General features: G+C 36.8%; 1 protein-coding gene across 1 annotated transcript in view; it reads left to right on the forward strand.

The window, feature by feature from the left end:
• Window positions 1-14,246, forward strand: part of CERK (ceramide kinase) — a 39,811-nt gene that overhangs the window by 17,144 nt on the left and 8,421 nt on the right. Inside the window, exons 7-10 of the mRNA XM_056516288.1 lie at window positions 5,642-5,716; window positions 7,196-7,348; window positions 8,118-8,223; window positions 10,887-10,957. Coding sequence (XP_056372263.1) covers window positions 5,642-5,716; window positions 7,196-7,348; window positions 8,118-8,223; window positions 10,887-10,957 — 405 coding nt within the window. The remainder of the gene's footprint in view (window positions 1-5,641; window positions 5,717-7,195; window positions 7,349-8,117; window positions 8,224-10,886; window positions 10,958-14,246) is intronic.

Genomic DNA, 14,246 nt, shown 5'->3' on the forward strand with positions numbered 1-14,246 from the left:
TCACCCTCCTACTATATTTAAGTATATTCTGATTTTATTTGTTATAGCTTTGTATTAAAGCCAGTATGTATAATAAACTTTACAAGAATTGTGAGTAAAGTGTTCTTCTCCTTTTTTTTTTTTTCTTACTTGGGCAATTTTCTTCAACTCAAGGTTTTTGCTTACATGACTGGTTTCAGAAGATATTTTGCTTACTGGTGATATGTGACCATGAAAAGCTACAATCGAAAAACCAGAACCTCAATATTAAGAGCTATTTCTTTATCCTCAGGAAAGATTAACTCTGTTTTTTCAATATTTTTAAATGCATTTTTTCCATTTGCACCCGAAAAGTATGATCTTCATTGATATTTTAATTTTGTTAACATGTATCAAGTCACTTCTCTTACATATTTTAATGTTTTCTTTGTTGTGTTTTGTCCACTGTATTCTTTTGCTATATGAATGTGTACTGTATGTTCTATTCCTTGAATTGACATGAGGTACAGCCTTGTAATCAGTGCTATAATTCAAATATTTTCTCCAAGTCATTACTCAAATCCCTAAAAAATTATTTATAATGATGTGTAAGGAAGCTGGCCTTTAAGTTCTATTAATTAGGTGTTTGGAAATAGAGAGGATAATATACATGTTGATGTGTTTGTATATTGTATGGTATTTAAAATGATCCAATACTATATATATTTACTGAATAAGGTAGTCAAGTCACTGAACAAATCTTGACACATCTAGTCATTACAGTGACCTTAAACTGAATATGAAATAGCTAAACCCCTCCCTGAAGGCAGCAAGATTTGGGGTTTTGTTCTGGTTTGCATTTTCCAGCTCATGGTGAAGCTGTTCCCTATTCATCTTTGCTTGATATAAGGGATTTCTGGCCAGATATTGAGCCCAACAGGCTTCTCTAGTTCTATCACTAGTGCAAGAAGTCTGTTTCAAGACCTTTTTTTTTTTTTTTTTTCTTAAACTAAACCTTTAGTCCTGAAATACAACAGGTCAAAAGTAGTAATGAAACACTAACCATACATCTAATAAAACTTCATCCATTGTGTTCTTTTTACTTCTTTATAACCAACCTTTTTAAAAATATCCTAAGAACTCATTAATAGATATTGAAAACAAAGACTACCTGTAGTTCAGGGTCTAAAGCTCTCTGTGTCATCTGTTACATAGAGATGGTTTTATCAGTGATGACAGGAGCCTCTGGGGTAAGATGACAGTGGATCAGTGTTTTCGCTTTTTTTGTCACTTAGTTCTGATACCAAGTTGTGTTAGGAGAAATGTGGCAGGTTGTGGTTTGTGGTTGTGATTAAACAATTTCTGTGTTCAAACAAACACTAAATTCAGCAGATAGTCTTTGCACGGAGACTGACAATTTAATTGTACAAAGGTTTGAAGTTACAAATTAAAGAGATTTGATGCTAAAACACTCTGTATGACTGGGTTTCAGTGATAAGCTTTATTTCATAGCAGAATTCCATTGTGCAGGCTCTTTTTTGAATGTTGTATACTATTTGTAAATTATGATTCTAACTTTCTGGAGTAAGTCCCCACTTTGCTCCTTTTTCTTTTCTTTTCTTGAGCAGTTGTGTCAGCTTCCCGACAGCCTCTTTACTTAGTGTATCTTATGATTGAAAAATATCATTTATTCTTATGCATATGGAACATTTCTATGAAATAGCTTGAGGTTTTGTTGACATGGTTAAAAGACTTCTATTCAAATAGCAGTTTTAACTTCTGAATTTCTGTTAGTTGCAGCCATTCTTCAAATCTGCCAGTGGAAATTGACTGTCTTTGTAAACAGATTTGCAGTTAAGAGTACTGAGAGGCTGCAGTGCATCTCTGAGAACCTCTGCTTAGTTATTTCTTCCTCTCAGCCTTAAAAGCTGGTTATTTCTTACCAGCCTTAAAAGCACTTTCAGCCATGTGGTCTCACTGCATTCAAACTAGTAATATGTCTCCATAGAACTTAAAAGCAGAGAATCATTCCTGATACAGCTTGGACACTAAGGTCTCATCCACATGTTTTAGTATTAAAATTGAACCCTCTGGAGTCAGACAAGGTATTTTGCTGTTCTTATTACACTTGGCATAGAATAGAAGGACAAAGCTGTCAACTGCAGTTCGTTTTTAGTTTAAAATAACTTATTAGATTAAATACTCTTAATGACCTTAGCAGATAGGAAAAAGACCCCCATTTCACTCTGTGGTGTTATACTGCATTCATTGCAAAAACCAAGTCTGCAACCACCTGTGGGGGAAAATCTAAGCACTTGGGAATATTCAGTAAAGTATAGACACAAAGTTAATAACTATAGTGATTTTAGGCTTCTAGTGTATCGAGATCACTCTGTGTTCTGGTGGTCAGCTATGTAATGTTTAGGATTGAAGGATGGACAATAATTATAATCAATGTTTCAGTGTTTCACTGTAGAAGTTAAGAATGCTTAAGACAGTACAGGCTTCTTGTATGAATAAAATACAGGAAAAAGGCGGAGGATTCATTCACAAACTTAAAGAATAGATTCAAGTCGAGTTGTGAAGTGTGGCTGGACTCATACTGCTGTCAGAGTGTAAAAATTATTTTAAAAATGTGTTAAAGCATTGCATTAAAAGCCATCTTTTTTGTTTAATTACTCCAAGTGATCTGTTCTCAGCCTTCTCAGCTACAGTGCTTGTAATATTTAATGATCTTTGCCATTTAGTTAGCATCTCATTTCAAAGTTCAGTATATCCACTTTGAAATCTGAAGTGCATGTTTTATGTTCCTCTTTCAGTATTTTAAATCCATTAAACTTCTTGAAATTACAGTCTTAGGGCTAAATACCATATTTAGTGTAGTGGGCCTGCCATGGAGACAAGTAAGTAATACTACTTATTACTGTGATGTTAATTTCATCTCTAAAATCTGTATTTTTAGATTAATCCATTTTTGTTGTCCTGTGTTACTGAACTTACACTGAAGTAATTATCTACCCAAAAAATCCTACACTAAAGTCTTTTTGGACCATTTCTCTTTAAGCCAGTCTGTTGTTCTGCAGATGGTTTCTGTATGCAGAAAGGAAGATGTATAAAACTTTGAGTAGGTGTATAGGTACAAGGCCATACCCTTCATCTCTCCCTGTAGCAGGAGCTTCTCCCTTACTTTTAATGTGCCAGCTCCTTCTCATTTAAAAATCACTTCTCAGAAAAGCAGTTCTGTAGATTTTTTCAAAATATTACATGCTGTTTGATCCAAAAGCATGCAGTTACTCTGTTGTTTGAGCTGCATACCTGACATTACATCTGTGTGATGGATGCATGGGTTATAGATTCACAAAAACTCTGCACAAATACGAAATCCCACTGAAGTTACTATTCTGTTTTCACTACAAATACTGTTCTTATACTAATTTGATTTTCTGATCCTGCTTTTCATATTAGAATTGTATTGATGAAATTACCCAGATTTTGATGGGTTTTTGTGTCCATCTGTTCAGAGTGCTGTTTCAGCAGTTGTAGATTCCACATCTAATGATCTAGAACTCTTGTTTGGTTAAGTATTCAAAGGAATTCAAGCCCTTAGTCATCATGAACATTTTTGTGACCTTTAAACAAGTACTATTAGGTTCATACTTGGTGTGGTGCTATGGCAAGTTACATTCTCTTCATGTGTGTGGAATTCCATAGTAGTTACATCCATGTAAATAGGTCACTGGTTTTGTTGCTCCATACTACCAGCTCCAAGAGGAAAAAAACCAACAGTGTTTTACTGTTGGTATGTTCCCCAGTCTCCCATTTTACAATCTCAGAATTAATTTCAGACTTCAGTTTTAATTTTAGCTCTTCCTTTCTAGTTAATAAATAGAAATGAAAATAAGTTCTGATAATTGAATAAATAATTGAATTAAGTGTAATTGCCAAACAGATGAATCAGCTTTTAATTGAATATAGATCATAGGGAGATGAGCCTCTGATATTGAAATGTAGCTTGCATTAATTCCCCTCTTCTCCTTCCATCTGTAGGGTAAAGGTACTTGGAAGCTCTGTTTATGACAAGACAAATGCAATAGAGGTAATTCTGGGAGCAGAATGCACACAAATCTGGAAAAAATGAGAAATACTGGATAAATGTTAGGCCTGTACATTCAGCAGTAGAAGTTTAGGTCAGATCTCTCAGTAATTGTTTCTCTTTTAAAAAGTATTCACATTTTTCTGTTTGTGAGCATAGGAGACAATATGAAACTTGGCAGTAAAGTATAGCTTCGGCTTTAGAAGTTCACTAAATATTTTCTGCTATGGTACTTTAAATGTGACACAAGATCATGGTCTGTGTACCTCACCTGTTGTGATACTGAGGGAAATTGGAGTCCTCTGTCCCACAATAGCATGTGCCTGTAATGGTACACTGGCACTGTCTTGAACCTCAGCCTTGTAGCCAGAGGTCTGTTCAGTCACACTTTCTTTTATTCTGCAGTTCTCTTATATTCTCTTTAATTATCTTCTGGAGTTGCTGCTTGTTCACTGTGGCAGATTTCTACATAGTGTTTACTTGGTAAAAGCTTCTGTTGTTCCATTCACAGGCAGGGAAGTGGTATCAATTTTCTGAAAAGGAAAGGATTTTTTTTGCTCTTATTCTTAACTGCTAATGCCCTATTTCCAAGGTGAAAAAGAACTAAAAGTGGTTTTAAATATTGTTGCTCATTCCTTCATTTTTAGTTTCTATTTCAATTTGATAAGGCCTCAGAAATCAAATATACTGTATTTGAGCTGCTCTTCTGCCTAATGTATTGATAGGAAATATGAGAACATGTATGTGGACAAAGTTTATCTTTTCAAATATCTACCCCTGACTTTGAAGGGATTCAGTTTCATTCAAGGGATAGGAGAAACTGTAAGATAAATTTGGAGTTAGATGCTGCAACAAATAACATTTCTGTATGTCTGGATGTGAGTTCCAAGTCCCTGCTGCAGAGTAGAAACCAGTCCCCTATGTGGCTTTTGTTTTCTATAGGAAACAGGGAGCATTGTCCATTTCTGAACAGCAGTCAGGTGAAACCTAAAGCTTCCCCCCTTTCTTCTTGTAGGTATTTTGAATCAAGTCTGTAAAGGTACATCTCTACCCATTTTGTTATCCTGTCTAGAAACTAATTCCTGAAAGCAAGTATTTTTACTAATTTTCAAATAAAAGATCAGAGCAAAAGTTTCTGGTATAAGATGACATCCTGGAATTTAGATCAGTACCACAAAAAACAGCAGACCAGTCAATTTCTCTTCTTTTCATGAGATCTCAATGAGCAGGGTCTCTTAAACAGAGGAGAATCAATGTATGCCTGCCTCATTTGATATAAAAGTTATAATGTAATAATGAAATTTTTCCATGTAAATTAACTTACTTCCCTTCACTAACTGCTACATATTTATTACTTATATTGTGAAATTTCTGTACTTTGTATGAAGAGCAATAACTTGTACTCATGGGGAGGGGGGCAGTATTGCAGTTGTGATAATAAAAATAATAATGCAGTATCCTTGTATTTACTTTATTCCATAAAATAGAAAGGAGCAAACCAAGGGAATACAATGCTTTTATTTGGAGGACTGTGCCAGTAATACTTGTTTTGCAAAGATACAAAGTGATGCCTGGTTTTTTATTTTTCAGGATCAACAGATTGCATATGCTATTCAACTGTTGGCATTTCTGATCCAGTAACTTCAGCTCTTCATATTATTGTAGGTGGGTGGTTGCAGTTTGCTGTTTTGTTATGAAAATGGTGGAAGTAGCCCAAAACACTATTTTCATTTAGTTCTTTCTTTGTCTGTGAAATATAATTTGAACATAATGGCTGAGTTGAAATGAAGATTTTTTTCTGGGATTTAAGTCTCTGATTTGAAATACTGGAGATTAAAAACTAATTGCTTTCTCTACAGTAATTCGTTGTTTTCAAGGGATCATAATATTTCAAGTATGTTCTGCTAAAGTTTTCATTAATTCTGTCATTCTTTGGAAAACAGTAAAATGCAATAAGCAGCATCAGTTGCTGGACTATATCTTTCTCTCTCTATATATGTATATCTGTCTTATAGAAAGCTCTGAGAAATGCATGTACACTTGAATAATGGTATTTAGTGCTAGTTGTCCAATTTTCCTGGGCAATTCAATGATCCCTTGCCAAGTCAGAGTTACAATATCTCTCAGTATGATTACTGACTATCTAACTGCAATTTTAGGATCTGGTGTTGCAAAGATTTACACATGTGCTTCTCTTACTAACCTATGGTTAACTCTGTTCAGCATCTGTAGAGTTAAGGCCTTTGGACTAGGATTGGAAAGATGTGGCTTTACTATATCATAGTATTTTAGCTGTGTTATTAAGTTCTAGAACCACAGAATGGGTCAGGTTGGAAGGGACCACAGTGGATCATCTGGTCCAATATCCCTGTGAAATAAAAAAACCTCCAAACACCAAAATACCAAACAAGCAAAAAACCCACCTCTACAACTCCCAGCATTACTCCAAAGCTTGCATGAGGAGGACATCAGAGAAGGGGTGTACTCTTTGTTCTTAGGGATTACCAGGACTTGACTGGTAAGCTCTGAGTAACCTGATCTGACCTCATAGCTGAACCTGCCTTGAGTGGAAAGTTTGAGAAACCTTCAAAGGTTCCTTCCAGCTTCAGTTATCCTCTGATGGTGTGCCATAGAGGTTTGAGTAATACCCAGGAGATGTACAGGACATACTGCATCAATCTGCTCAGAGAAGGGGGCTGTCAAGCATTGACACAGGGTGCCTATACTTACCAGACATGTAGATGTGGCACTTAGGGACATGGGTTAATAGTGGCCTTGAGAGGGCTGGGTTAACATTTGGACTTGATGATCCCAAAGGCCTTTTCCAATCTAAATAGTTCCTCAGCTCTATCCTCTTCTATTGCTATAGGGCAAAGGACTGTAAATTCTTCATTATACATTTTTAGTATAGTGAGCCCTTTTTTCTCACTTAGTGTTTAATGCTTTTAAAGTATGAGATTTAAATTAGTATTAAAAATTATATTTCCTTTTCTTCATGTGTAAGAAGTACATGCATTTATGACATATATTGACATAAATGCAATATGATTTTTTTTTAATGACTGCAGTATTAAAGTTGCTGTCATGCTTGCAGCTGCAAATAAAATAAGGCTTGACAGACCCTTGCACTTCTAATCTTCATAGGTGACTGTCAGCCTCTGGATGTCTCTTCTGTACATCACAACAACACGTTTTTGAAATACTCTGTGTCATTGCTGGGTTATGGCTTTTATGGAGATATATTAAAAGATAGTGAGAAGAAGCGGTGGATGGGTCCAATGAGATATGACTACTCAGGTAATTTTTTTAATTACTTCATTCTTTTGTCAGCATGTAAAAATATTGAGCAGTTGGTTTACTCTCTCCAAACCAATCTTCTTTGAACCTTGCAAACATAAGAAACAGACTGAACCTGATTTTAAACTCCTTGTAGCACCAAATACATTCTATAAAGCTCTGTAACTTTGGGGTTAACATTGCCAGTGGATTCAATAAAGTTGTGTTGAATGTGAGACATCTATTGAAAATGCCTAAAAAGTAATAACTTCCCTGTCCTAATAATTTTGATCTTCTTTTTAGTCACTTATAGAGAGATAGGCACTCCTCTGTCTTGAACATTCAGCTGATGGCATGAATTGTCACTGATTAGAGAGAGATGAGTGATTTAGTCTTGTTACCTAATATTTGGATAAATCTTATGCTAGTGAAAGTATCTTTTGCCATGTTTGATTTATCTTATGTTAGGGAAAGAAGATGCATGAGGAGAGTTCTAGTGCAGGCCAATTTTAAGATTGAGCAGTGATATATAGCTAAATTTTTTAGTTGGGTTTAAAGCTGTCAAGTGAAATAATGGCACTTCTGACAAATGTTATAACATTGGAGTGGTATTTTCTTGTTCCTTAGAGTTGAAAACGTCGTAAGAAAAAGAGTTTTGAGCTTGAGGAGGGCTGCTATTGTTTTGCAGTCCTTAGAGAACAAAAGAGATGAAAAATCAAGGAAGGTATGCAGAGATGTTTGCCATGTGGATTTATAATGACTTAGTGCTGCATAATGCCTTTTTATGTAGGCTTCAAGACTTTTCTTTCTCATCATTATTATGAAGGAACAATTGCTTATCAACCAGCAAAACACACACACGGATCTCCACGAGATAAAGAGAGCTGCAGAACGGGGTAGGCTAATGTTTATTTCTCAATATTTGGTGTGAGCTATTTATAAAGGCCTGTACATAAACAGAGGTTACAGAACTGTTGGTTTTAATATGAAAACACTTACTCTAAAAGAGATAAACTTGTAAAAACAATTATTGGCTCATTAAAGAGAGCACCTCATTTTATCAGGTCATTAAACAAAAATCTAATAAAATTTTGTTAGCTGGTTCTCTTCTTCTCTCAGTTTTAAGTGAAGCAAAATATAACAGCACAGGACCCAGTTACAAGATGCTGAGGATACTATGCTGTGTTACTACTAAGAAAGAAAAATCTGGATGCCTTGTAGCTTCTACAAATGGAAATAATTCATAAATTGTCAAGTGTTCACATTGTAACTGGATCTGTTTTAGTAGTTGTTTTAGTGCTGTAACAGCAGCTGGTGTGGCTTGTCCCAAGGACAAATCCTCTCAGGAATCAGCCTATTTAGCCTGTTTCTTTGTATACTACTATGATGCAGTATGGAATCTGTGTGATATTCTTCACTTGTTTCTTTAGTCAAGGGGCCTGCCTTAATCTCCCAGGGCTCCTTCCTTTCTCTTTGCTTTCACCTGCTTGAAGTTATGCTCTAGTATTTATTATTCTTCTTTATATATAGCTTTAGCTATCAGAGATAAAGTACTTGTCACAGCACAAAACAGCACAGCAGGATACAAAGGAGCCACAAACTTTGCCCAGAAAGAATAAGACTGCTACTCTTAGTCTGCACAGTTAGTGCTGTGATACACTAGAGATCAGAATCAAGTATCAACTGGAGCAACTCTCCTGACCCATCACATCAGGTGCCCTGATGCAGGGGAGGCTCCAGAGGGAAAAAGTGTCCTCTAGGTCTCAGGAATGGAGCAAGGAATGCCTGGTGCCTCACAGGGGATTTTTTACTTCCTGATAACTGTTGGAAAGGCAATAGGGCTGGGCATAAGCAATTTAGGAGAATCCTGGAGTGTGGTAATGAGATTGATCATGCAGGTGATTGACAGGCTGGCTGGAACAACTGCTCTGCTGGTCTTGTTAGAGAAGATAAAAAGTGTGGACGTGATGGTTGAGGGCAGTTTTGGCAGTGGTGACTGAGATTATAGAGTTTTAACTTCTGAGAGAAGTACAGGAGACAAAATGTAGAATTGCAGCCCTGGACTTTGGTTTATTTGGAGATCTTGGCAAGACTCCTTGGGAGACTGTCCTTGAGTACAAAGAGGCGTAGGAGAGTTAGTTGGTACCTCCTCAAAGTTCAAGAATAGTCAATTCTGATACTCAGAAACTTGAATAACCAGGAAAGAAAAGCAATTTGGATACGCAAGGAACTGAGTAGTAAAGATAAAGTGAAAGTGGAATAGGTTACTTTGGAAGAACACAAGAGATATTGCTTAAACATGCAGGAATGAAATTGAGAAAGCCAAAGCTCAGGCAGAGTTGAAATCAGTGAGTGATGTTGCTTCTTATGAAGGGATTATTTAAATATACTGATCATAACAAAAGGCTGAAGGAACTGTGCTTGCTGCTCAGTGGCATGGGAACCTAGTGATAAGATATATCAAAAAGGCTGCAAAGTTACTCCTTCACCCTATTTTTCACTAACACAGTCTCACCCAGGCCATACAGGTCCCCAAGATCCTGGATGGAAACAGTGGATGTTACATACCTCAACTTTAGCAAGACTTTGGTCCTGTTTGCTGTAGTATTCTTAAAACTAAGTTGATGAGGTGTAGACTAGGTAAGTGGGTGGGTGAGAAACTGGCTGGGCTACTAGGAAAATCATGAATGCCAAGTCTGGCTGGCAGCCAATTACTTGTGGTGTCCCTTGGGAATATTGGGCCTAATACTGTGCAACGTCCTTAGTGATGACTGGGACAGTCTCAGAAAGTGTGCTCTCAGCAGATTTGTGGATGATACCAGATTGGGAGGTGTGGTTTATCTTGAAAGTCAAGGCTGCCCTTCAGAGGGATCTTTGTGGGCTGAAGAAATGGCTGATAGGAATATCCTGAAGTTCAGAAGATGTAGATGTCCTGTACCTGGGGTAGAATTGTCCCCATGCAAGAGTGTTAACTGGGCACTGACTGCATGGAAGGCAGCTCTGCAAAAAATAACTTCAGGATCCTGGTGGCCAATGCCTGTACCTGAGTTAGCAGTATGTCCTTGCAGCAAGGAAAACCCACCTTATACTGAGTTTTCTAAGCAGGAGGGAAGTCAACAGGTCAGGAATGACTCTTCCCTTGCACTCTGCACTTGTGAGATGGACTGTCTCCAGTATGTCAGTGTCTTTCACTGTTAGAGCAGTCAGATGTTGGAACAAGGTGTCCAGAGGTCTGTGGATCTTACCCTCACAAATCCTCCAAACTCATCTGAATAAGATACTGAACATCCTGATCCTGTAAGACCAACTTTGATCACCTCAGATCCCTTCCAACCTGTGTGATCTTGCTGCTGTTACCTCTGACACAGAGTAATCTTTAGAACTGTACTTAAATAACTGAACTGCCTGCAGGGCTATGATGATCCATTGCCCCATGAGGATTGTTAATGCTGTGGTACATCTTGTGATGTGGGAAGATCTTGTAATGGATGGGTAAAATAAAAAAGTTGTAATGAATAGTAGAGGTCTTTCAGGAATTGAAAGGTATCTTTATTTTCAGATGTTACATTTGCAAGAAAAGTGAGAAACAGCTGGCAGAACAGACCAAGGAACATGGATTAAAACATGAAGGTAATTTGTCAAAAAATGTGAAATGTGGTCATATAATTTTGGTTTTTTAAATACTCTGAGTTACCTGATAATCCATTGTTTATTTTAGTTTACAGAAAACACGTGTCATTGCCCCCCTGTACTCAGCACTAGTGAGGCCACACCTTGAATCCTATGTTCAGTTTTGGGCCCCTCACTTTAAGAAGGACATTGAGTGCTGAAACATCTCCAGAGAAGGGCAGAGGAGCTGGTGATGGGTCTGGAGCACAAGTCCTGTGAGGAGCAGCTGGGGGAGCTGGGGGTGTTTAACCTGGAGAAAAGAGGCTCAGGAGAGACCTCATCACCCTCTACTACTGCCTGGAAGGATGGTGTAGCCTTTTGGGGTTCTCTCTCTTCTTCCAGGTTATGAGGAAATTACCTCAAATTATGCTAGGGAGGGTTTAGTTTGGATATTAGGAAAAATCTCTTCACAGAAAGGGTTGTCAAGCATTGGAACAGGCTGACCATGGAAGTGGTGTTCTGGAAGGGCTCAGAAGACATGGATGTAGCACTTGGGCAGATCTGGTTTAGTGCTGCTAAATTGACATTTGGACTCTGATTTTAGGTCTTTCCAAACAAAATGATTCTATGATACTGTGATTCTAAGTATGTGAAAAATACTTAAGGTATCTTCTGCACCCAAACCTCAGAAAATTCTGATAAAATTATACTAATTACTTGTATATTTCATTGTGTTTTGTTTCTTTTCTTTAGGAAAAAGAATATTCTGTGAGATAGGACAATGGCTTTTTGTGAGAAGGACTGAATGGTTAAATTGTGAGGTGTCATAGAAGGAAGCAGTTCATTAAGATAACTTTTTAGAATAGATCAGGATTAAAAAATTGTGTTTGTTAGCACAAATGTCACCCTACTATGAGGCTGTGAACTTGGACAGCTAGTAGCTGATCTAGTGAACTTTAGTATTTCTGCACAACATCCCACCAATACTCACTATAAATAATAAATGACATTTCTGTTCTCTTTGTCTATCCTTATTCTCTTTTTTTATCCCCATTCTAACCCCTGTGCACACTTGTGTGGGTTTTTTTCTAACGGGCATAACTTTCCTTTCCTCTCGTTTAAACTGTTCATGAATTCTGTTCAGTCATTCCCCTAGCTGTATCTCTTTATGGCTACTACATCCTAATGGGAAGAAGTACTGATATTGCTACACTTTTGGCCTTGCTAGAGAAAGGTACATGGATTCACTTGAGTTTTGCCTCCAGCTTTGGTTCATCATTGTGGATAAACCCCTCTTAAAGAGCAGGCAGGCTTCCTGTGGGTGCTGCTTTCTGCCTTTACTCTTGTTTTTATTTCTTCTTGTAGAGCCCAGTGCATACAATTTTAATTTTCTTGACAAGCCTTTGGTCCGTATGACCTAGACTATCTTACAACTGCAGGTTTTTTGCACTGTGATGTGCCAGGTTCTAGTCACTTGTTAGCAAAAAGATCATTGTACTGTGGACATTTGCTGGTAGCATAAAGATTTCTGTGTGACTTGAATTCCTGTTACACATGTTTAGTGCTTTCATCCTAGCTGCTGCTTTCAGATCTTTGGTATAGTCAAGAGATGGTCAAATGAGAATATTTCATGGGTTATTTTAATCTATGCCCAGATTCAGCTAAAGAATTTTTTTATAGAGTATAAATAATAATATAAATATGACTGGGTTTTTTGGTAAGAAAAAAACTTTGTCTTTTTGAGAAATTATTGTAGTTAAAAATTGCCAACCTTTTTTCTTTTGTTTGTCAGGGTTTTATGTGCATTTTTTCATGTTTGTGTTTGGTGTTTGGTTTTTCTGTTGGTTGGTTGGTTTGGTTTCTAAATCTGCCTTTTTGTTAACTTTCATCCAGCAAAGGAACTATTAGAAAACTACAGGTTAGTTAGCAATCAAGACAGTTTCAGCCAACATTGCAGATGACATTAAGCAGCTGATTATGTAGGACATTGTTTACTTTATTCCATTCTACTTGTGGTAGCTGGCTTTCTTTGCAGTCCAGTCTCTTATCCATGCAGTACTGGTAAATAATATAAATAAATAATATAATCAGCTACTTTTGATGCACAATAGAAAGGATTTTAAATCTCCACTTCAGATAAGCTTTTCACTCATCAGGGTGTCTTGGCTGACTCTTTCATTGTTCCTACTAGCTTTTTGTATAATTCAGATAAGTTTGGAAGGATGCTTGATTGGTTGCTGCTGAACATATTTCTTTGTACTGTGCAGGAGTCTCTGTGCATGTGCTGAGTAAATGTTGAGTGTTAGTACTTTATGCTGATTTCAGCATCTTTCAGTGTGTGTACACAATAGGCCATTGAAATGAGTGCCACTTATGCACTCCCTGCTTATAACTGCCCTACTGTAGGATATTTTGAGCAAATAATTTGTGCTGTTACAGTGATATACACTACAAAATGGTTATGAAATGGTTGTTCATTTAAAATGTGATTGATACCCTGACTTTATTCTTACTTTAAGCAGTGGAGGTGTTGTTGGGTAACATGCTGAGATTTATACCAGATGAAAACCATCTATTACAAGTAACATAAATAAGCATTTTACCTTAAGGATTTTGGGACTTATTTACTACAGTGAGCATACCTAAAATGTTAATACATAGCTAGACACACTGATGGCTAAATTACTAAGTCTTCTCGGAGAAACAGCAAAAGAATTTATCAGTAAAGGGAGATGTTTCCATTTTGTTGTTTGTGTATCAGAAAATGCCTGTTGTTTCCAGTTCCAGTAGTTCATGTTCTGTTCATCTCAGAGCAGGGTCTTTTCATTTACCTGCAGCCTGAACAGTCATTCTATAGTCTGACATTTAGGTCTGTCTCATCTCTCTTAAGATGCACATTTTGAATCTGATTTATATTACTTATTTCAGTAATGTTATGTTTGAAAGTAGCATAAAAAGATTAGCAGTAAAGTAAGCAATACTAAAAAGCACCGTAGCAAATGAAGCAAAAATGTTGAGTTTAAAAACTGTGGGTTTTTTCTTGCTGTTTCTGATTTGTTTCTCAGAAGGTAGAGGGAATAGTCTAGATGGAAAAATTATAATAAAGTTTTTTGTTTTCTTTAAGTCTTTTGTCACATTATAAACTTACATGTCTTTTCCTGGAAAACTGTTTTTCTTGGTTCTGTTACTAGAGAGTGGATAGTAAGAAGTTTCAGTGAATTCCAGGAAAGAAGAGAAGTTCAAAGAGTGAAGAACAACTACAAATACTTTGGAAACAATGCATCATAGACTTCAGGTTCAAAATAACTGA

The sequence above is a fragment of the Oenanthe melanoleuca genome, chromosome 1A (assembly GCF_029582105.1).
Source record: "Oenanthe melanoleuca isolate GR-GAL-2019-014 chromosome 1A, OMel1.0, whole genome shotgun sequence".
Classification (NCBI taxonomy): domain Eukaryota; kingdom Metazoa; phylum Chordata; class Aves; order Passeriformes; family Muscicapidae; genus Oenanthe; species Oenanthe melanoleuca.